General features: G+C 45.9%; 1 protein-coding gene across 2 annotated transcripts in view; it reads left to right on the forward strand.

Annotated features, from left to right (window-relative positions):
* The window catches only part of ARHGAP42 (Rho GTPase activating protein 42), a 426,935-nt gene that overhangs the window by 379,056 nt on the left and 23,056 nt on the right, over window positions 1-24,823 (forward strand). For both annotated transcript variants that reach the window (XM_068266846.1, XM_068266847.1), the window contains exons 11-17: window positions 765-843; window positions 5,255-5,294; window positions 6,208-6,270; window positions 7,384-7,458; window positions 18,335-18,419; window positions 20,946-21,004; window positions 24,647-24,752. In XM_068266846.1, the coding sequence (XP_068122947.1) occupies window positions 765-843; window positions 5,255-5,294; window positions 6,208-6,270; window positions 7,384-7,458; window positions 18,335-18,419; window positions 20,946-21,004; window positions 24,647-24,752 (507 nt within the window). The remainder of the gene's footprint in view (window positions 1-764; window positions 844-5,254; window positions 5,295-6,207; window positions 6,271-7,383; window positions 7,459-18,334; window positions 18,420-20,945; window positions 21,005-24,646; window positions 24,753-24,823) is intronic.

Below are 24,823 nucleotides of genomic sequence, written 5' to 3' on the forward strand. Positions count from 1 at the left end.
CCTAGTCAAAAATGTGTGTGTGTGTGTGTATATATATATATATATATATATATATATATATATATATGGTGGGGAGAAGGGTGAGGGTGCCCAGCTAAAAAGAAGGATCGAGGCGCCAGCCGCGGCTGTGGTGTGCGGGATGCGGGCCAAGCTTGTCCCCCCTCCCTCCGAATGTGCCCCCCAGTGTCCCCCTGTATGGCGAGATACGAGCGCAGCAGAGCGGCAGTCTTACCATTCCTCTTCGCATATGGGCATCTCGTCTTCTCCGCTTCCTGTGACGTCACAGGAAGTAGTTGGAAGACGAGATGCCAGTACGCGAGGAAGATGGTAAGACTGCCGCTCTGCTCCGCTGCGCCATACAGGGGGACACTGGGGGGCACATTCGGAGGGAGGGGGGACAAGCTTGGCCCGCAACCCGCACACCACAGCCGCGGCTGGAGCCTCGATCCTTCTTTTTTCCTCCGCTGGAGAGGAGCTGCTGCCTGCCGGGACACAAGGGGGGCTATCCCGGGACAGCAGGACCCCTCCCCCAACCCGTGACGGTCCCGGCGAAAACGGGACGGTTGGGGCCCCTGGGAGGGAGTGGTTAGTGTTAGGCATTTAGGAAGGGGATTGCTATGGAAGGGGAGTTGGTGTTAGGTGTTTAGGAAGGGGAGTGCTATGGGAGTGAGGTTAGTGTTAGGTGTGCACTGTTCACACACTGGGGTTTTTTTTTTCTTCCTGTAAATCCTTTTTTAACATAGTATGTGTATTTTTTTCTGCAGACAAGGGATTATTACACTTCAAGCTTTGTCAGAGGCCAACAGAAAGCAGTGGCTGGAAGCAATGGATGGAAAGGAACCTGTAAGACACAATGCTTATTTACTATACCTCTACCCAAAGCTAAGACTGTTTGTCCCAATTTGTGGTTGACAGTAGAGTGCTGAATCACACAGTGGCATCTTACACATCTCAGCCAGGATATTATTATCAATATTCATTATTTATGGAGGGCCAATGTATTATTCAGCTCAGAATCGCAACACATTGTCTCATATTCCCACAAACACATTACCATTTATTATAATCAGGGCTGGATTTCTGGAAAGGCCGCTATACTAATAAAGGTACATGAGACGATGTGGTCGCACAACATGCATGCATTAGCATGCTGCTACACTCCATCTGTAGTGCACCCACAGGATATGTGTAGTCCTAGCGATCTAAACGAGGCGCACATTTGTACACAATCCGCCACATCCAATTGGTAGCATTAGCCTGATTACGGGCAAAAGCTTCTCATTACCATGGTAATCGCCATAGCGGGCCTGCATACATATGTACGCATTGAATCCGACCGTGTGTACGCGTTGCCGAGGCAACGCGGAAGTGACACCACATGGAATCGGTAGTTCAGCAGCGGTACGTGACAGCCGCTAACAGGTGAGACTACTGGCGTCTAATCACATACAGCATTGTGTAGCCAGTGCCATGTGAATTATACAGGGTGCAGGTTTGGACTGAATGCGATGTAATTGCGTCCACAGTGGTGGGAATATGCATGAGTATTGCACTTTGCTGTTTATGTTGTGCATTCACATCGCATGGAGAGATTTTTCCACAGTTAAATAAAACAGGTACATGAGACGATGTGGTTGCACACCATGCATAGATATGCATGTTTAGGGCCAGAGTAATATTACTACACTCCATTTGTAGTGCACCCATAGGGTATGTGTAGTCCTAGCGATCTAAACGAGGCACACATTTGTACACAATCTGCCACATCCAATTGGTAGCATTAGCCTGATCACGGGCAAAAGCTTCTCATTACCATGCAACCGCCAGAGCGGGCCGCATACTTTTGCACGCATTGAACCCGACCATGTGTACGCGTTGCCGAGACAACGTGGAAGTGACGTCACATGGAGTTGTAAGTTCAGCAGCGGCACGTGACGGCCGCTAACAGCTGAGACTACTGGCGTTTAATCACATACAGCAGTGAGTAGCCAGCACCAAATGAATTATACATGGCACAAGTTTGGGCTAAAAGCCAGCCAGCACACTCACAGTTAACATCCCTGCATGAGCTAATGGGAATGGGCGGAGATGTGTGAGGGTGTCGCCTGGAAGGGGTAGGTCAGTCCCAGCCTCCACAACATATTTAAACCCATTGTATAGATGGGCACTTCAGCTCTGACTTGAGCCGTGTGATGCTGGGGGATACTTTGGTGGTGGTTTGGGGTTCTCTATTTATTATTTTTGCACTTTATCTTGCTCCTGACGAAATCTGTTTAAGATGAAACATGTCGAGCACTGTTAGCACTGTATATATGTATTGCACTCCCTAATCCTTGTACTATTCCCCTGGCTTGTTTTCAGTAAATGTGTGAGGGAGACCTGCAGCGACTCTGAAGATGCAAAGAGCTGCCATATTTGAGCATTCTGGACAGCTTTTTTGCATATCTATTGCACTTGCATAAGCCGCTGCAGGGTGGTTCAATTGTACACCCCACACAATACTGTTTTGATTTTATAAAATAAATAATAGTGCTGTGCAACCAAAGTCTTCAGGGTTAGCCACACCCCACAGCTAGTGCGCTCAGACCAGCTAACTGTTCGCACATTCTGACAGTGAACTGTGGGGGGGATAGGCAAAGACACCCGCTTTGGTTTGCAATCTATGCACCAACATATATTTTAAAACCTATAAGTATTGCAAATAAAGGATGTAGTAGTCTTTTAGTAGACCTGTGACAACAAGGTGGTGTGAACTACGACACCACTCTAGTACATATGTAGGAACCTTGAGTCAGATCTTGATTCCCGTGTTGCAAGGCCACAAAGGCCATGGCCAGGGCGCTGAAAAAGAAGGGCAGCAGGGCTTCTGGAGAGATAAAAGGCCACATGTCAATGTAAACCACCTCTCCTGGTCAAAAGCCGCCCTGCTTTGCTGTAAACAGCTTGAATTTCAAAGCTCCATGCATCTTCCTTACTTCCTGGTTTGTGATGAGACTGCTTGCTCTGCTGCATCTGCTGTGTCCTGATGTTCCCGGTACATATAAGCTTCAGTGATTAGTGCCACTGTGCCAGAGTTGTAGGAAACAGGACTCTTGAATAAGTACATATTCACAGGAATATCAGCTCTACTGAAGAACTCCAACTGTCAGACAGTATAGCTGGTCAGCCTCCCTCCATTTTTGTTCTCTCGCCACCCTTACCCCCCTTCCCCACAGATCATAAATCTTAAAGGATACACAAGGTGACATGATGAGATAGACAAGTGTATGTACAGTGCCTAGCACACAAATAACTATGCTGTGTTCCTTTTTTTTTCTCTGACTGAAATAGTTAAACAACAGATATGCAAGTGACAGTTCCTGTCTGGGTCGGACTATAGCTTAACCCTCACCGATAAGAAATTACAACCATACACCACTTTCTTGGCAGAAAATGGCTACTGAGAGCAGAAAAGAGATACAAATCATAGATTTTAGCTCTGGTATATTTCAATGAATGTGTCATTGAGCAGAGACAATGGGCCTGAAGGAGCGCCTGGTTTGCCTGCCTTACATAGCAGCACTTGCTTAGTTACGTGCTTTGCTTACATAGCAACATGTGTAACTTTAACTGTGGGCGGTCCTGTGAAGTTTTGTTACCGCGATACTTCACACGTGACCGTTACTATGTTAATTTATATAGTTACAACTATATCATTAACAAAGTAGCGGCCGCGAGTAAAGTATCAGGCCCACTGAAACAGTAAAAACTTAAAAAGTAGATAAATATAGAAAACTGTGAGATAGATTAAAAAAAAGCTATTTTTAGGAGAAGGGGGATAGATACAATTGTTTATCTCATCAATTTGTTTTCACCTCTTGTTTCCTTTAAACAGAAAGAGATAAGATTTTTTTTTTATTAGCCATCAGTAAAATTCTAAAGAAGGCACAGCAGTAAAATCAGCGTTACAACAAGCATGAGTGCATCTTTTTTTCTTTTCTCAATAGCCTTGCCTTGGAGGATAACATGTTACAATTTTTTTAGCAGCTAGTTGATGCCTTTTGATAGCTGAGCAACAGGTCTCTGATTACAGTAGAGCCCATCTGCAAAAATCACAACCCCATCTGCGAAAAATCACGTAGGTACGCAATTGCCATGCGTTTCATAATGTGCTTACACGGGGAAGAGGCATTGAAAGTTTACGTGTTTTCTGGTACCATGGAAGTAAGAAATCATTACGGAACATGTTAGCCTTCCATTCTTTCATACAATAACTCCTTACAATAACATATAAGCCTTTAAAGAGACTGATGCTCTTTATTGTGTTCACTTTTCAGTTACATAATTCCTGATTCGTTTTGTATACACCAATATCTCAATCAATATTGTTATCAATGCCTTTTGAATGTTGGAATTATATTTTCTTGTGCTTGGAATACTAATCCTATATAATAAAACCCTACTTACTCTGCGTCCCGTGTCCCTGTGAGTTTCCCATCTGCGCTCTATGCATGTGCAGGGATGCAGAGACTAAGTGTTAGCGCCGGTGTAAAAAACGCCCTTTTTGTCCGCTAGTGTGCGCAAACCTACTTTTTGGCTGCTGGTGCGCTGATTTTAGTGCACAGTGCGACGATAACGTTGCACCCGCTGGCCCTTAAAAGTCGCACCCGATGCAACGAAAATGACGCATCGGGTGCCCCCGAAGTGGCGCATCACAGCGCTGCTTAACGGGCACCTGATGCATCATTTTTGTTGCATCGGGTGCGACTTTTAAGGGCCAGCAATGCGCACTATTATCCGTGCTGTGCGCGCAGTGAGCAGGATTATTTCAACTGTGTGGGTGCAAACCACCTAACGCCGTGGTTTGCGCACACCAACACTTAAGGCACACTAACCGGCTTAGCGCCGGTTAGTGAATCAAGCCCAGTGAGGGGGAGTGACGTGAGCCGCGCGGCCAAGGGGTGAGCAAACTGACGGGCGTGCGCACACGACGGGCAGGCGCGCTCAGGTGCGGGCGCATGCGCAATGGAGACGTAGCCCATTTTTAAACGGGCTTCGGCCCACTAGTTTTCTATAATAAACGTTGATTGTGGAAATAAAGAAAGTTGACGTGTTTTAACACATTTGTAGAGTTCTGTATGTCTTATCTTTTGTGAAAATACAGTAACTAATTGTTAGTTCACTTGACATCATTTATTTTCCTGTTTCAGATATACATCATTTATTAATTTATGTCTTTATTTATTTATTTTTATCATTTATTTTTCTGTTTTAGATTTACACACTCCCAGCAATAATAAGCAAAAAAGAAGAAAGTAAGTGCTGATGTTATAGTGTGCCAGTGTATTTGCTATATGTCTCTTACAAGCTGAACACAGAACTTAAACAATACCAGTTGCCTGGTGTCCTGCTGATCTTTTATGGATCAATAGTGTGAATTGCACACCTGAAATATGCATGCAGCAAATGCAGTCAAACTTAAAGTGAACCAGAGACGAAGCACCCTCATGTATTTTACTATATATATATCAGTGGGGACATTAGAGAAAACACTTACCCTGCTCTCTGCTTCATCCTTCACTGTTAAGCCTGCTTGTTATCAGCCCTGATAAAATCCCTGACTGAGCATTCAGAAATCATTATAGCTGAGTCATTATAGCAGAGCCAGAAGGGGGCAGGTTTGGGCTTGAAAAGACATCAGAGAAGACAGGCTCAGCTATGATGATTCCTGAGCAAAGCCAGACTGAATGTTCAGTCTGGGATTTAATCAGGGCTGATAACAAGCAGGCTGAGCAGTGAAGGATGAAGCAGAGAGCAGGGTAGGTGTTTTCTCTAATGTTGACACTGATATATATGGTAAAATACATGAGGGTGCTTCAACTCTGGTACACTTTAAGTGAAACATCTGATCTGCATGCTTGTTCAGGGTGTATGGCTAAATGTAGTAGAGGCAGAGGATCAGCAGGACAGCCAGGTAATCTGCATTTTCTATGACGTGATCCTTTCAATAAAAATTAAGTTACAAAGAACATTGATGTCCTCATGTTCCGCTTGGCATATGTGGACTCTGCAGGAGTAAATGCCATGGCCCTGGCGCCCCCACTGAGTGACAGTATTCCCATGGAAGCTGCTACACACCGTGCAGTTACACTTACATTGAAGTCATTACTGGTTGCTTCCTCAGTGGTGGAGTCACACTTTATTAATTAACTTTTTTTGTCTTGGCAGTGTTCCTAAATGAAGCAGGCTTCAACTTTGTGAAGAAATGTATCCATTCTGTGGAAACACGAGGTGAGAATATAGATTGTACTGATTAGAATACCCCTTTCTGCCCTGACCACGCCCGATCAACCCCTTTCTGCCCTGACCACGCCCCACCAACCCCTTTCTGTCCTGACCACACCCCATCAACCCCTTCTGTCCTGACCATGCCCTATCAACCCCTTTCTGTCCTGGCCACCCCCCATCAACCCCTTTCTGCCCTGACCATGCCCCATCAACCCATTTCTGTCCTGACCACACCCCATCAACCCCTTTCTGTCCTGACCAAGTCCCATCAACCCCTTTCTCTCCTGACCATGCCCCATCAACCCCTTCTGTCCTGACCATGCCCCATCAACCCCTTTCTGTCCTGACCATGCCCCATCAACCCCTTTCTGTCCTGACCATGCCCCATCAACCCCTTTCTGCCCTGACCATGCCTCACCAACCCCTTTCTGTCCTGACCATTCCCTATCAACCCCTTTCTGTCCTGACCATACCCTATCAACCCCTTTCTGTCCTGACCACACCCCTTCAACCCCTTTCTGTCCTGACCATACCTCATCAACCCCTTTCTGTCCTGACCATGCCCTATCAACCCCTTTCTGTCCTGACCATGCCCCTCAACAAAATCATAGGGACAAGAAAAATCCTAAAATACTTGTTTCCTGCAGAAATTGAGAACTAGAGCACAGAATCAAGATCTAAAGCTGGGAAAAGCACCCGCTATTTGTAGCTGACCTTTGCATAGCGGGCAGCCCCAGAGATTTAGGGTGGGGGTGTTTAGGTTCAGCACTCCCAAGTAGGTCAAGGTTAGGCTCCACCATGTGGGGTTAAGTGTCAAACCATAAGGGGGGGCTATGGTTAGGCACAATTAGGGTAGAGGGTTAAGGTTAGGCACCACCAGGAAGGTTAAGGTTGGGTGTCTAGGGGAGGTTAAGCTTACGCACTACTATGGATGTTTAAGATCAGGCACCACCAGGGTGAGTTAGGGTTGAGCACCACTGGAGGAATGGTTCTGTGTGAGAGCGGGGTTAGGTCATAGGAACATTTCTATACAATACCTAAGTATCTAAATAGCTAAATAATGAAGCACATTTTTGTTTTTGATAATACTGACACAGACTTTGTTCTCCTTTGCAGGCATCACAATTCTGGGGCTGTACAGAATTGGCGGTGTGAACTCTAAAGTTCAGAAGTTGATGAACACAGTTTTCTGTAAGTATTTTATTCTTCGTATGGATACATATCACTGCTTCCAGTACTGCAGGCACCCACCTCTAACTGGCTATTACCCCAGAAGATCCTCCTATATCCTATATACCGTATATACTCGCAAGCAAGCCGACCCGCATATAAGCCGACCCCCCAACTTTTGCCTGAAAACCCAGGAAAAAATGATTGACCCTCATATAAGCCGGGGTTAGGAAATGCTGGCCGCATGACCCCCCCCCCAGTGTGTCCCAGTATAGCTAGTATAGTGCCCAGTATAGTTAGTAAAGTGCCCAGGATAGCTAGTATCGTGCCCAGGATGGCTAGTATCGTGCCCAGGATGGCTAGTATCGTGCCCAGGATAGCTAGTATAGTGACCAGGATAGCTAGTATAGTGCCCAGGATAGCTAGTATAGTGCCCAGGATAGCTAGTATTGTGCCCAGGATAGCTAGTATCGTGCCCAGTATAGCTTGTAAAGTGCCCAGTATAGCTAGTATCGTGCCCAGGATAGTGCCCAGGATAGCTAGTATAGTGCCCAGGATAGCTAGTATCGTGCCCAGGATAGTGCCCAGGATAGCTAGTATAGTGCCCAGGATAGCTAGTATAGTGCCCAGGATAGCTAGTATTGTGCCCAGGATAGCTAGTATCGTGCCCAGGATAGCTAGTATAGTGCCCAGGATAGCTAGTATTGTGCCCAGGATAGCGAGTTTAGGGCGTCCCCCGCTCCCCCCGCGGCCGCTGCTATTACCTTAGCTCCGCGGCTGACTATTCCCCTGTCCTGCTCTGAAACAGCAGCTCGCCCCACGGTGGCTGCTGCGCTGCGTGATGACGGAGGAAGTCGCAGAGAGCGGCTTCCTGGTTACTATGGGAACCTCTCTCTGCACTTCCTCCGTCATCACGCAGCAGCCACCGTGGGGCGAGCTGCTGTTTAAGAGCAGGACAGGGGAATAGGAAGCCGCGGAGCTAAGGTAATAGCAGCGGCCGCGGGGGGGGGGGGGGGGGGGGAGCGGGTGGGAGAGGGCGGGGGGGGGGCGACCCTCAGGCACATCACTCGCAAGCAAGCCGACCCCCTTACTTTTGACCCACTTTTTGTGGGTCCAAAATTCGGCTTGCTTGCGAGTATATACGGTATGCCTTTTAGATAATCGGTGGCTCCAAATGTTTGTATACTAGTGTACTCACATGCACACCCTAACATACATCACACTGCAGCCAGTTCTCTATCAGCATAGGTACAAAGTAACACAGTAATTTCACTGTGTTTGCTATTGTGTTTTGTGATTTGCAGTGTCAAACAGCACTTTTTTTTCTGGTGCACTTTATTATATAGTTACTAGCTGATTGCCCGGCGTTGCCCATGTATGTATTTGGCTGGTGTTGGCTCCGCCTACTTTTTCTAACCCTAACACACAATTACTCACTGACCAAGTTTGTGAGCTTTGCGGTCTTTGGTATCAATAATCTGCATTGAAATGAAACAAATCTGATTGGCTGTTTGTGGCTCCACCCCTCTCCAGCATTTGAACCTCAGTCACCCAATGACCAACTGTAGAAGGTTTGAGGCATCTGCTATTAACAGTGTAAAAATGGCAGCAATTTAAATATTCCACTTGAAAATCAACAGGTGAATTTTGATTGGGCATTATAGGCTCCACCCACTTCCCTGAATATTAATCTCAGTTACTCAGTGATCATCTGGCCAAAGATTGGGAACCCTGAAATAAACAGTGTAAGAAGGGCTGCAGTTTACACTTTCCCAGTGAAATTTGTTTTTGGCTCTGCCCACTTTTTGTAACCTGGACACAAAGTCACTAATTAATGCCCAAGTTTGTGAGTTTTGGGGTCCTTGGCATCAATAATTTGTATTTTCCCATGAAATGAAACAAATCTGATTCACGGTTTGTGGCTCTGTCCCCTTTTCTGAATTTGAACCTCAGTGACCCAATGACCGACTGTACCAGGTTTGAGGCTTGTGCTATTAACAGTTCAAGAATGGCAGCAATTTTAATATTCTCCTTGAAAAGTGACATGTGATTTTTGATTGGCATTTAGGCTCCACCCACTTTTCTGAATATTAATCCCAGTCACCCAGTAACCAGCTATGCTAAGTTTGAGATCCCTGCCATTAACAGTGAAGAAGGGCTGCAGTTTACAATTTCCCAGAAAAATCTGTTTTTAACTCCACCCACTTTTTGTAACCTTGAGACACAGTCACTACTGAATGACCAAGTTTGTGAGCTTTTGGGTTCCTGGCATTAAAATTGTGCTAATGGAAGCAATTTATCCAGCAAAGAAATCTGGCTGTTTTTGGCTCCGCCCCTTTACGGAATTTTAACCCCAAACACTGACTGTAGCAGGTTTGAGGCCTCTGCTATTAACAGTGTGAGAATGGCTGCAGTTTCAATATTCCCCTTGAATATCAATAGGTGAATTTTGATTGACTCTTGTAGGCGCCACCTACTTTTCCGAATATTAATCCTAGTCACCCAGTGACCAGCTGTGTGCAGTTTGAGAACCCTGCCATTAACAGTGTAAGAAAAGCTGCAGTAGGAGAACAGAGGCGGCAGCAGAATAAAAGTGGATACAATTTTTAAAATTTGCTGGGAGGAAGTGGTGGACTTACCTCCATAAAGCAGACACGAAAGACTGTCTGAAAAGTAGCAATCACATTTATTATATAGTACCCCAAAAGTGCAACGCGTTTCGCAGGCCGAGCCCAGTTCATCAGGCAATAAACGTGGGGACAAAACAGAATTTCAGCAATAGCAGGTGTAGCGCCTCAGTGAGAAAAGCTGCAGTTTACATTTCCCCATGTAAAAAGTTAGTTGTTTTTGACTCCGCCCACTATTTCTAATCTTGACATACAGTCACTTAATTACCACGTTTATGAGCTTTGGGGTCTTTGGCATCAATAAGTTGCATTTTACCATTGAAATTAAACAAATCTGATTGGCTGTTTTTGGCCCGCTCCCTTCAGAATTTAAACCCCAGTCTCCCAGTGACTGACTGTAGCAGATGTTAGGCCTCTGCCATTAAGAGTGCATGAATGGCAGCAATGTAAATATTCCCCTTGAAAATCAAAAGGTGAATTTTGATTGGCTGCTGTAGGCTCCACCCACTTTTCTGAATATTAGTCCCAGTCACCCAGTGGCCAACTGTGTCACGTTTGAGAACCCTGCCAATAACAGAATGACTGAAATCAATCTAACAAATCTGATTGGCTGTTTGTGGCTCCACCCCTTTAGTGAATTTGGACCCCAGTCACCCAATGACTGACTGTATCAGGTTTGAGGCCTCTGCCACTAACAGTGTAAGAATGGTAGCAATTTGAATATTCCCCTTGAAAATCAAGGTACATTTTGATTGGCTGTTGTAGGCTCCACCCACATTTCTGAATATTTATCCCAGTCACCTAGTGGCCAATTGTGTCAAGTTTGGGAACCCTGTGATGTAAAAAATGAAGTTGTTGGCACCGCCCACTTTTTCTAACCTTGACATACAGTCATTCAATTATCAAATTTATCAGCTTTGGGGTCCTTGGTATAAATACTTTGTATATTCCCATTGAAAAATAAACAAATCTGGCTGTTTGTGGCTCCGCCCCCTTCCTGAATTTGGACCCTAGTCACCCAGTGACCAACTGTACCAGGTTTGAGGCATCTGCTTTTACCAGAATAAGAGAATGGTAGCAGATGAAATATTCCCTTTGAAAATCAAAAGGTGAATTTTTATTGGCTGTTGTAGGCTCCACCCACCTTCCAAAATCTTAATCTGTCACCCAATGACCAACTGTGCAAAGTTTGAGAACTCTGCCATTAACGATGTAAGAATGGCTGCAGTTTATGTTTTCCCAGTAAAAGTTGTTTTGGCTCCGCCCACTTTTTGTAACCTTGACACACAGTCCCTCAATGACCAAGTTTGTGAGCTGTCAGGTTCCTGGCATCAAAAATGTGTGAATGGAAGCAGTTTATCCACCAAGGAAATCTGATTGGCTGTATGTGGCCCCGCCCCTTTAGTGAATTTGGACCCCAGTCACCCAATGACCGACTGTAGCAAGTTTGAAGCCTCTGCCATTAAAAGTGTAAGAATAGCAGCAGTTTAAATATTCCCCTTGAAAATCAACAGGTGACTTTTGATTGGCTGTTGTAGGCTCCACCCATTTTCTTGAATCTTAATCACATCCACCCAGTGACCAAGTGTGCCAAGTTTGAGAACCCTGCGATGAACAGTCTAAGAATGGCTGCAGTTTACATTTTCCCATTTAAAATGAACGGCTGAAATTTGATTGGCTGTTTTATGCTCCGCCCACTTTTCCTGGATTTGTAACCTTGGTCACCAAGTGACCAACTGTGCCATGTGTGGTGACTCTGGCTTGATTACTGTGAGAATGGCAGCCTTTTACATGTTTTCCATTGACTTGAATGAGTGGAATCTGATTTGCTGTTTGTAGCTCCGCCCAGGTGTGCAGGGGGGCCGCGAGACCCCCAGAACATATCATCCCAGGTAGTGAGGCAGGGCCGGTTCTAGACAGGCACATATAAGGGGGCAGCCAGAAATTTGCAGGGGGCATAAAAAACCCCTGCGCCGCGCGTAGCGCGGCGCGCCAAAAAATGGGCGTGGTCATGCAGCAGACCGTGGGTGTGGTCATGGGTGGGGCCAAATATACATGACTTTAGCAGTGGTGTTAAAGGTCTGCTGGGATAGTTTGAGCTCTGCTGTAGTGCATCCCCCAAAAATATATGTGATCTGACAGCATTTCACCAAAAATACACTGCCAAGTTGCTGATGTATGGCACCCTTAAAGGAAACCAAAGATGATTGATACTGTTTTATACATACCCAGGTCTTCCTCCAGCCCCATGCACACAGATCGCTCCCACGCCGCCGTCCTCTGCTGCCTGCTGCTGCGGTATTGGGTCCCGTTAGTTCAGCCAGTCTGCGCAAGAGGAACTGCGCTCTTTACGTATCTCTCCAGCGACCACCGAAGAGATACGTAGAGGGCGCACTTCCCTTGGGTAGACTGGCAGAACTAACGGGACCCAATACCGCAGCAGCAGGCAGCAAAGGACGGCGTCGTGGGAGTGATCTGTGCGCATGGGGCTGGAGGAAGCCCCAGGTATGTATACAACACTGTCAATCATCTCTGGTACACTTTAAGACATTCTTAATAGGAGACCAGCAGCAGCTACAAATGATTAAATTAGGATACACAAAGCTTAAGAAGCTAGGACAGGCAGTGAAAGGGTTAAAAGAAAATGCAGGCTGAAGTGAGCAGAGCAGATAGAAGAGCAGAGGGCAGGTCAGTCAGTGAGACTGAATAGTGAAAAGAAGGGGGGTGAGCCATTACACAGAGTATATCTGACCTCTGTGCAGATTGTTCCTGCTCCCTGAGCTGCAGATAGGAATCAGTTATTAATAAAAGAGTATCCCCCTGCCCACCAATCATCACAGTGATGTGGGCACAGGGTCCTCAGGTCAGTGTGGGAGGTCAGGGGACTCGTACATTATACACAACATAGCGCCGTCCATCAGCAGCACACAGGCAGTCTGACAGGCTGTGTCCTGTGTATGCAGAGAGCTGGGCGGCTGGGACTGGAGACATAAATCACTTGCCTTTTCCTCTCATGTCTCCCCAGCGCGCCCATCCTTCTCATTCAGATACAGAGATACTTGTGGCTGGCTGGCCGGGATCACATGGGGCGGGCAGCCAGTGAGAGAGCAGAGTGTCTCACTCCTCTCTCACTGGCTGCCTGGCCCCATGTGATACCCGACCAGGCTACTGAGTGTCTCTATCTCCGCCCTCTACACACAGCACAGCGGAGATAGAGGAAATGTGTCTGCGTTCCATGGACCAGGAAGCAGCAGCATATTTGAGGGGGCAAGAAGTCTATTTGAGGGGGCTCTGCCCCCTCTTGCCCCCCCCTAAAGCCGGCCCTGTAGTGAGGGATCTGTATACCAAGTTTCGTTCAAATCGGACACACACATCCGATTTTATATATATAGATTGGAGGTTTTGGAAATAGGAAGTGGGAAAAAATAAAGTGTTTATAAGTAATTTTCACACTACCCAAAACTAAAATACTTAAAGGACACCTGAAGTGAGAAGGATATGGAGGCTGCCATGTTTATTTCCTTTTAAACCATGCAAATTGTCTGGCTGTCCTGCTGATCCTCTGCCTCTAATACTTTTAGCTATAGACCCCGAACAAGCATGCAGCAGGTCCGGGGCTCTGAGTAAAGTCTGACTAGATGAGCTGCATGCTTGTTTAGGTGTGTGATTCATACACTACTGCAGCCAAATAGATCAGCAAGACAGCCAAGCAATCTGCATTGTTTAAAAGGAAATAAATATTATTATTTAGTATTTATACAACATCTTCTGCAGGGCTGTACAGAGTATATTGTCTTGTCATTAACTGTCCCTCTGAGGGGCTCACAATTTAATCCCTAACATAGTCATATGTCTATGTATGTATCGTTTAATGTATGTATGACAGTCTAGGGCCAATTTAGGTGGAAGCCATTTAACTTACCTGTATGTTTTTGTTATGTGGAAGGAAACCGAGTGCCCAGAGGAAACCCCCGCAGACACGGGGAAAGCATACAAGCTCCATGCAGATGGTGCCCTAGCTGAAATTTGAACTGGAGACCCAGAAGAATATGGGAATATTTGAGAAGGATGTGGATTTTTCCTTTTAAAATAATACCACTTGCCTTACTCTCCTGCCGATCCTGTGTCTCTAATACTTTTAGCCACAGCCCCTGAACAAGCATGCAGATCAGGTGCTCTGACTGAAGTCAGACTGGATTAGCTGCATGCTTGTTTCAGGTGTGTGATTCAGCCACTACTGCAGCCAAAGAGATCAGCAGGACTGCCAAGCAACTGATATTGCTTAAAAGGAAACATCCATATCCCTCTCAGTTTAGGTTCCCTTTAAGTATTTTTTTCTAGTACAGGTAGTACCCGGTTAACGAACGAGATAGGGACTGTAGGTTCGTTCTTAACCTCAATCTGTTCTTAAGTCGGAACATTGTGCCATCTCTGTCCCCTGTACCTCCTCTGTGCCCCCCTGTGCCTCCAGTGTCCCCCTCTGTGTCACCTCTGCCCTCTGTACCTGCTTATACAAGTTTAAAAGCCATTTTTCTTTGATTTTTTTAAAATCGATTTTCTCAAAAACTACAAGTCCAATTTGAAAACTTTTTTTTTACTTGTTCTCATGGAAACACAGAATCCATGCCATTCGTATCAGCGGGTCGTTGGTAAGTCGGGCGTTCGTAAGTTGGGAACTACCTGTAATAGGCTTTAACTGGATGTCTTGGAAGTCTAGTGTTGTTTCTCTTCTAATGTCAAAGAAAGGAAAAAAAAGTTTGGGTTTTCATTTTTTAGACTAAAAGCATCTATTTCTGTGAAACTACATGTAAAAGTAAAGGTGTTTTTGTTCATTTAATTTTCTGAAAGAAAGCCTACATGTGATTTTATTACACACTCCTGAAATAATCCGAACAAGCACCTGTGTCTCCAATCCGCTTATTTAGGTAAACAAAGTGGCATGTAGCTGTCTTCATTACACTTAATTTGTTATCGGGGTATAGTCAGACTTTTATGCCTTATTAGATAAAATTGTATATTGGTAATTTGCGTACACTTTAGAAGCATGAGGTAATATGAAGAACAGGCTGACATTGTCACAAAGCTCTTCATACAGGATATGGGCTCTCTTAGGATTCTTATGAATGCTCTTTTTCTAAACATCCTCAGATCTGTCTGAAGAGAGATCCACATTCTCAAGAGCATAAGTGTTCTATGCTCACATAAATAGAGATAACTGCTTGCCCTACCAAACTGCATCAAACATTCAATGGACCTCCTTTCTGTGATGTATGGATGTAGAGATTTGGTCACTGTGGCCTAGTTGCCCCTCCAGCCCACACAGGAAGTTGTAAACCACAGTGATGTCATTTCCTGTCTACCTAAAGAAGCCAGGAGGCTGGACTTCATATTGCAGGAGGCGGGGCAATCAGCAGTAGAAAGTATGAGGTCTACCTTCAGGATAAGTTACTTTATTCATGCATAGGGATGATGAATGATAGGGATGATAGCAATGAGATGGACATACTTTAGAATTATGCAAATTTGTATGCAAATATATGCAGTTTGAAAATGGACCAATCAATTTAAACCCAGGTTTAAAATGATTGGTCCTTTTTCAAACTGCATACATTTGCATAAAAATGTACATAAATTTGCATCAACTCGGAAGAATTTGCATCTCTTTGATCATCCCCATTTATGAATATGCTTCCAATGTACTGGTGCAAGAATAACAACCTTGTCCTCAATGCTGCAAAGACTGTTGAGCTGACTGTTGATTTCAGGAGGAACCCCCTCCCCCCCCCCCCACTCTCCCACCAGTCTACATAGGCGACACCGAAGTCTCCAGAGTACCATCAGTCCGGTTCCTTGGCACAACCCTATCCGCAGACCTAAGATGGGGGCAGAACACCACCAAAATTCAGAGGAAGGCACAACAAAGGCTATTTTTCCTGCGCCAACTTAAAAAATTTGGAATGCCTCGGGAGCTGCTGACCTGTTTCTACACCGCCACCATGGAGTCTATACTTTGCTCTTCAGTAATCGTCTGGTATGCCAGCGCAACGGCCAGTGACAGACATAGACTGCAAAGAGTCATTAGTGAGGCAGAGAGGATCATTGGATCGCCCCTACCACCTCTGGATCTCCTCCACACGGCCAGGATGAGGAAGAGGGCCACCAGGATCTCCTGCGACCCCTCCCACCCTGGCAGCCGCTTCTTTGAGCCTCTCCCATCCGGCCGGCGCTTCCGAACCATCCAATCCAAGACCACCAGGCGCAGGAACTCTTTCTTTCCCCAGGCTGTTCTACTGCTCAACAACACTGACGCCTGACTATTCCCTCCTAGCCCCCAATCAGCAGGCTTGCCCCAGGTGCTTCTCTTCAGCCTTAATGTCTGCATCCAACTCTCACTAGCACAATGATCCATGACATCGTACCTGTTAAAGCTGCTTGGACTCCGTCAAGGTTATCTTACCAACGCAGCAGTATGTAAAATGGTAGCGACTGCAGACGTAGAATGTAAAATGTACTGTTAATTCTTTTAGTTTAGTCTGTGTATTTGTACTTGTAGCCATATATGTAAGATAGACAACTGTTGACGTGTATTTTGCCTTTGCCATGTATACCACAAGCAATTCCGAGTACGGTACCCCCGCACTTGGCGAATAAATCCATCTTGTATCTTGTACAGTGTCAATATAACATGATCAACAGCTAATAGCAAGGCTGGACTGGAAATGTACACCTTTGAGATATGCGAAGACACCCATAAAAAACTGATGCAAAACTGACAGGACAGGTCTGAACTGGAAATGTACAGATTAATGTGTGATCACATCCATAGAAACACATACAGCACTGATGCCAACTCATAGCTCCCAACTGTCCCTCTCTTGGAGGGACAGTCCCTCTTTGGGAGCCATGTCCCTCTGTCCTCCTCACTTGTCCCTCTTTCAGGACTTTGTCCCTCTTTCTATGTAAATATATATGTATATTTCTCTACAAAAAAATGTGTTTGACTATAAACTTTATTCTCATCCTTTAACCACTTGCGGACCAGGTACGTTGAATCAACGTCCAGCAGGTGGTGCTACCGTTCTGACTGGACGTTGATTCAACGTCCGCGCTAACAAACCGTCCCGACGCGATCGTGCGCACCCGGAGGGGGAGATTAAGCTGTCATATGACAGCTGGCATCTCCCCCGAGTGATCAGCAGCCATCGCGTATGGCTGCTGATCACGTGATCACGTGATCGCTGGCGGATCGTAGTGATCACTTTGACAGCGGCGGTAGGGGGGAAAAGAAGAGGATCCACTCACCTCCCTGCCGTTCCAGCGACGATTTGCGCCCCCCTCTGCTCTGGCCGGCATCTCTGCTCCGTCTGAGGTCAGCGCCGGGTCCCGGCTTCATGACGTCATCAAGCCGCGACTCGGACCTGAGCGTCATTTGGAGCGGAGATGCCGGCTGGAGAAGAGGTGGCTACTGCGGCTCATCGCTGGAGCCTCGAAGGTGAGTGAAATCTGCCAGCTACAGGGGGAACACCTGCCTCCATGGGGGTCACCATGCCCAGCCAGCCACAGACGGGCCGCCCGACCCCCCCCCCCCCCCCCAAACGCGCGTTCCACCTCCATGCAAATTGCCCCGGTCCTTAAGGGGGTTTAGGCGGCCGGTCCCGAAGTGGTTAAATTGATGTATTACTGATTTTAAAATGTTAATATGAAGGAAAATGAACCAGGATAGAGAGGACCAGTGTGTTTTGAATTATAAAACAACATATTTTTCTTATGAAATCTTTAAGGTATGTGTGAGTGACTAGGGGTGTGACAGGGGCGTGATCAGGGGTGTGGCTTAAGTGTCCCTTTTTCTCATCTCAAAAAGTTGGGAGGTATGGCCAACTGTCAAAAACTGACAGGATTGGACACTATTTTATATGCGGACCAAACCTTGTAGTAGCTTTCACAGCTACCTGCTTGTAGGAAACAGTTCCTGCCTGTTGCCTTCCAAAATAAATCAGTAGACATGGTACCATATTTCAGACATATTTTATTGTCCAGGAAGTTTATCTCGCTGACACACTTCTGTGGCAACACCCAAATAAAAGGCTGCAAGTTCAGGTTTGTGGCATCTGAAGAGAGAAAAACCTAGACACAGACTCTGATTGTGGTGTGCATATCTGTGGAATAAGGCCGTTCATATTTACAGTTTATTAGGCTTGTTGAAGGCAGATTTACAATGGTTGTAAATGTATTGCTGACTGTATTTTAATGGTTTTTTTTGTATTTTTAAGCTCCCAAAGCGTCTCCTGATATGGATCTTGATTTGGAACTATGGGACAATAAAACAATAACCAGCGCTCTCAAAAACTACCTTCGGTGAGTTCATTTTTGTGTCTCACCTGGTCAGGGCTGCATCAGAAATGTTTGGATCCCAAACTTGGAAAACCTACTGGTCCCCCCTCACTCCCCCCCCCCCCCCCATATTTAAAGAGAACCCGAGGCGGGGTTCTTCCAGCGCAATCCCCATACAGAGGCTGGGTCTGCCTATAGAGCCCAGCCTCTGTTGCTATTTAGTTTCTTCCAAAGCCCCCCCTGCGCGCTGTCAGACCCCATAAAACACAGCCGCGCTGGCGACACACAGCGTGTCGCAGCCGGCTGTGTTTATCTCACTAATGTCAGTCTCCGCTCTCCCCCGTCTCCTGAATCACTCTGGTCCTCGCCCACGTCCCTTCCCTCGCCGCTGATTGGAGGGAAGGGACGCGGGCGGGGGCCGGAACGATTCAGGAGGCGGGGGAGAGCGGAGACTGACGTTAGTAAGGTAAACACAGCCGCACAGCGTGGCTGTGATTTATGGGGTCTGGCTGAGCGCAGGGGGGTCTTTGGAGGAAACTAAATAGCAACAGAGGCTGGGCTCTATAGACAGACCCAGCCTCTGTATATGGATTGCAATGGAATAACCCCGCCTTGGGTTCTCTTTAAAGAGACTCCGTAACAAAAATTGCATCCTGTTTTTTATCATCCTACAAGTTCCAAAAGCTATTCTAATGTGTTCTGGCTTACTGCAGCACTTTCTACTATAACAGTCTCTGTAATAAATCAATGTATCTTTCCCCTGTCAGACTTGTCGACCTGTGTCTGGAAGGCTGCCAAGTTCCTCAGTGTTGTGGTTCTGCTACGACCCCCCCCCCCCCTCCAGGCCCCTCTATGCACACTGCCTGTGTATTATTTAGATTAGGGCAGCGTCTCTCTTCTCTCTTATCTTTTACAAGCTGGATAAATCGTCCTCTGAGCTGGCTGGGCTTTCACATACTGAGGAATTACAGACAAGGGCAAAGCTGTTTGCAGGAAGAAAAGAGCAGCCTGAAACTTCAGTGCATGAGAACTGCAGGGGAAAAGAAACACACAATGATCTCTTGAGATTCAAAAGGAAGGGTGTATACAGCCTGCTTGTGTATGGATGTATTTTCTATGTGTGGACATACTGTACATCAACCTACTTCCTGTTTTGGTGGCCATTTTGTTTGTTTATAAACAAACTTTTTAAAACTGTTTTTAACCACTTTTAATGCGGCGAGGAGCGGCGAAATTGTGACAGAGGGTAATAGGAGATGTCCCCTAACGCATTGGTATGTTTACTTTTGTGCGATTTTAACAATACAGATTCTCTTTAAGGAGAACTCCCTATATTTAAGGTGATCACCAGTGATCAGCAAAGCACTGTGACCCATGTAATCCTATGGGATTACTCTGACTGCAGTGCTTGAGCAGCGCTTGCAATTTGGGAAAATCACATAGCGCTGCATGCAGCATTTTCTCAGTGATTGTGATGTGATTCTCATTCACTGAAATGAGAATGGCAAAGCACAAGCATAGCAAAATCACAAAAATTTGCAATGCAAAACAGCCGACCAAGGTGAACACAGCCACACCCAGTGACTGTCTGTACATTCTGTGACAGACTTGCAGCTCGGGGGCCATATTTGTGGCATTGTTCGCCAGCCCCAGACTCACTCAGGCCCCATACTGCAGACACACCTGTGATGCCCTGATGGCGGCCCGGCAGCTGGTTGCAGAGCTTATCAGATCCATTCAGCTAAAGCAAAACTTCCAGAATCGCACTGAAATCAGCCTTCAGTTAGTAACACTATTAACATTGTCCATGTATGTTTGTTTTCCATGACAAAATCAGCACATCCTGATGTATTGGGCGTTGGCTGAGGTATTGGATATAGCTATGGTGGGTGAAACTGTATTCACGCACACATAAAGTAAATGTACATGCAGAGCTGGATCTTCCACAAGGCAAACCTAGGCAGTTTCCTACGGCTTGGACACAGAGTGTAGGGGCCTGGTGGATGGAGCAGTGCTTTTCAGCGCTGCTAGATTTGGGCGCAGCCGGCGCCTCCATAGACTTCAATGGGAATCATTCCTATTGATGCGCTCAGTGAGTAACGTCGTTAAAGTTGCTTAAAAACATAATAATTCGGCCTCCAGCAATCGCTGTAAGCCGAATTATTTCAGTCCCCCACTATCCATGTTGGCCTGGAGGGGGAATAGTAATTAAATCGGCCCAGACTTGTGCAGAAGCAGGAACAGCTATATACCGCTGTATCCTGCGCCCAAGTCTACCGGCGCCGATTTCAAATGTACTCCTGGTGGATGCTAGCCTCACCAATTCTTATTTAAAAAAGCCAGGTGATCATCAGCAGTAGGCAAAAACTGCTATCTTGCCATTTTATCTTAATCCTTTTTTGTGCACATGGAAATAGTCCATTTCATTTCATTATTGTATAAAGTAATATGTGAACAACATGTAAATTCTCCTACACTGGCTGCATATCTTTGAACTGGATGCTTGTGACCTTGATCATGTTAGTAATGCGATGCTTTTCATATTGACAGATGTCTGACTGAACCTCTCATGACCTACAAATGGCACAAGGATTTCATTCTCGCAGTCAGTAAGTACCACTGTTGTAATGGCAAAATCACTGACCTCATTCACCACACACAGTACACAGAGCAGTGGAGGCTTTGGAATTTATTTTTAAAGCAGCAGAGACAGCCATACTATCCCAGGAAAAAAAAACATATATAGAAGTAGATAGATACTTGTACTACATACTTAACATATGTATTTCACTCTCCACATTTTGATTTCAGTTAATTTTATATCGTAAATAAAGAGAAAACTGTTCCAGGCATTTTCCATCTTTACTGCCGAATCCAATCCTGATGTCATTTTCTCCCTTACACTTTTTTTTCCTCCTAGAAACTGCACTGTCACATCTAGCTTGCTTTGTAAACACATGTGAGCACAGCATAGATTTCAGCAGCTAATGCAGAAGGGTGAGGTGTATTTCCTTTCTCAGCCTTCTGTCACACTGAACTGCCCTCAGCCAATCAGTGAGGAGCAGGACATGGGAGGGGAGATCACAAGCTTCCCTATCCCTGGCAATGTACTAAAAAGGAGCCAGGCTGACTGAGATAAGATTCATTATAGCATACACATTTATGAATATATTGGAATGCTTGCGATGCAGACTGCATGTAGACTACATAATCAACACAGAGCAGGGGGTAAATGGTATTTGATTTTATGGCTGACAATCCCATTTTAAAGAGCTGCTGACTAAACAAAAACTATGGTAATATACAGTAGCTAACAGCAGAGCTGTCCCCGCCCCTCTTTCCAGGAAGTCGCCCAGTACTGGCAGTGATAGACAAGAAGTAGGACACTTTTTACTCTGCTATTTTAGAACAGGAAGTGACAGGAGGAAGAAAGCAGCAAGTTACATATTAGCCATATTAGCAACCTGTGGCAGGTCACAGGAGGGTTTTCTTTGTCACAACATATGGAATTTGACTAGCTAGCAGAAACTATTTGATTTTTCTACAGTTTATGTATACTCAGGGTCGTAACTAGAAATCACTGGGCCCCCCTGCGACACTTTGGATGGGGCCCCCTTCTGCCAGGACAGAGCACTCGGGGAGAGGTAGAGAGGTTGGGGGCTGGACGTTGTACAGAAGAGTTTGCTGCACACTGAATAGGGACAGTCTACAAATCTTTGTCTGCAAAACTTTGTACAATTCATTATCAGTGGCTGAGCAGATGCAGTCATCAGAACAATTGTGCAGAGAGCAGAAAGTTTTTTTTCTCTCTCCTTGCCCTTAGTTGCCAGTCTCTCAGGATGGGGCCCCCTGTGGCTTCTGCCCCCCCCCCCCCCTGCGGCTGCAACCCTTGCAGGGTCTATTGTTACGCCCCTGTGTATACTGCAAAATGGATAGTGACTAAGACAGGGAGCACATTTGCCAAAGTGGCTTTCACTGCAATTCCTGGGCTTCCGTTATTCTATGTGTCAGATTGTGATGGTGTTTTCCTGCACGTGATTTTCCGCTTTCATTGTGCGATTTTTTTTCTGATGTGGCGCAATACACTGTAATTAGTAATGCGTGCATTGTGCAGAAAAATAGCAGGAAGATGTGAGACTTAAAAACACAGGAAAAAAGAAAAATGCACAGAGTCCAACATGGGTTTCCCGAGCGAGGCCGTTGACTTCAATGGCCCGAGCATCAAGTGCGACCAACCAAGGATTGAACTTCATCCCAATCAGTGACATGAGAAATATTTACCTATTCTCGAATCGGTCATCAGGGGGATCTGTGTGGCTGATATTGTGGTGAAACCCCTCCCACAGTGTGATGTCAGGACCTAAGTCCTGACAGTTTCCTGTCTGTGAGCCTTGTTGTATTGTGGGAAATAACAGCTGTTTTCAACTGCCAAGTAACCAGTATCTCCATCTGTGCACATGTATATGTAAAAAAAAAAAAATCCTTTTAGCCTATCGCAGTGTTAGTGGGTGTGGTTATGCATAATGGCAGTTGGTGCTGTCTAGTTTTTTACTTGTCTGTCAGTAGTAAAGATGATGACATGCAGGCTGATTGTGGATCAAACAACATGAACATATTACATGGCGAATATCCGTCATTTCTTGATACCTCTTCTATTTTTTTTTTTTTTTTTTTTTACTTCTGACTTTGCAATGTATTAGTTTATTTTTTCGCGAAAGTTCCTCTTTAAAGGGAAGGTTCACGGTGCATTAAAAAAAATGCTAATCCACTTACCAGGGGCTTCCTCCAGCCCGTGGCAGGCAGTATGTGCCCTCGGCGCCGCTCCGCAGGCTCCCGGGCTCCTCCAGTGGCGCCCCCCCCCGACCTGGCCAGGCCCGGCTGCCAGGTCGGGCTCTTCTGCGCTCCAAAATGGGCCTCACGCGGGCGCGCTGACGTCATCGGACGTCCTCCGGGCTGTACTGCGCAGGCGCAGTAGTTCTGCGCCTGCGCAGTACAGCTCGGAGGAGGTCCGCGTGAGGCGCATTTTGGAGCGCAGAAGAACCCGACCTGGCAGCCGGGCCTGGCCAGGTCGGGGGGGCCACTGGAGGAGACCGGGAGCCTGTGGAGCGGCGCCGAGGGCACATCCTGCCTGCCACGGGCTGGAGGAAGCCCCATGTAAGTGGATTAGCATTTTTATTTTTTTTATGGACCGTGAACCTTCCCTTTAACTACTGTTATACCTGCATGATGTAACATGGGTGAATTAAGCGTACTAGGGCAAGGTAAGATACCAGTTTAGGCTCACTCTGCTTGCCACAAGGCTTGTTTGGTGAGGAGAAGAGTGGGGGAAGGAGGAGCCAAAAAGCTGGCAACCAGCTCCCTAGGACTCCACCAGTCTCCATACATTTGCCTAGCTTGGCCTATAGATGATCAGGTTATGTGCCCCAACAGGTCCTCAAATTTAGCTTGACTTCCGAAGACAAACCCTCTCTTATACTGGCTGGGCCCTGTCAGAGCTATGCCACGTCCTCCCTCTCCACAGCCTTGGCCATGCCATGCCCAGCAGTTTTATAGACACTTCGGCACCAGTACAGAGACCAGGAGTGTGCCAGGTAGTTGTGTGTAGAGTAAGATTTTTCCGCTGACCTCTTGGGCTTTCAGAGCTTAGGGCTCTTTCACACTAGAGGCCTTTTTCGTCGTTTTACCGCCACGGCCATAGTTTGTGTTTTCCATGGTAAAACTTTAATTTTACCTTTCACACTTAACGCCGCATTTTTGAGCATTGCGTTTTGAAGCTCCTCGGCACTTTTTCAGGGCCGACGACGGTGTTTCGCATTTCAATGATAGTCAATGGAAAACGCAAACTACAGGTTTTTTAAAATGTTTCACCGCTGAAAAAAATTTTCAGAGCTGTAAAACGCTTTGAAAACGCTATGGAAAAGCTATATATTAGCGTTGAAAAGCATAAAATTGCTTTCAAAAAGCACCAAAACAGCAAAAGGCAGCATTTTAGCCTTTTCTACTGCAGCCTCTAGTTTGAAAGAGCCCGAAGAGACAGAAGAGACAGAACAGCGGTACTGTTGGAGTAGTATGATTACAGCGCCCCCTGTAGGATCACATTATGTAGGAAGTCATATTCCCAGTAAAAATGATTTTCCAGCAATGACCTTGGTGTGATCAGTTACCAGACTGTGTACATTATATAATCTCAGCTTACTGTAATGCGTAATAAGCAGCTTGGGAGTAATAATATTGCTGCTTTTTCCCCACAGAATCAGATGACCAGAACTACAGAGTGCAAGCAGTACACGCCTTGGTTCACAAACTGCCCGAGAAGAACCGGGAGATGCTGGACATCTTAATCAAGCACCTTGTCAAGTAATGTCTTATGCATATATGTATAGTCTCCTGTTTGTCTTAAAGCAAACCTGAAGTGAAAAAAAAGTATG

Source organism: Hyperolius riggenbachi, chromosome 2 (assembly GCF_040937935.1).
Source record: "Hyperolius riggenbachi isolate aHypRig1 chromosome 2, aHypRig1.pri, whole genome shotgun sequence".
In the NCBI taxonomy this organism is placed as follows: domain Eukaryota; kingdom Metazoa; phylum Chordata; class Amphibia; order Anura; family Hyperoliidae; genus Hyperolius; species Hyperolius riggenbachi.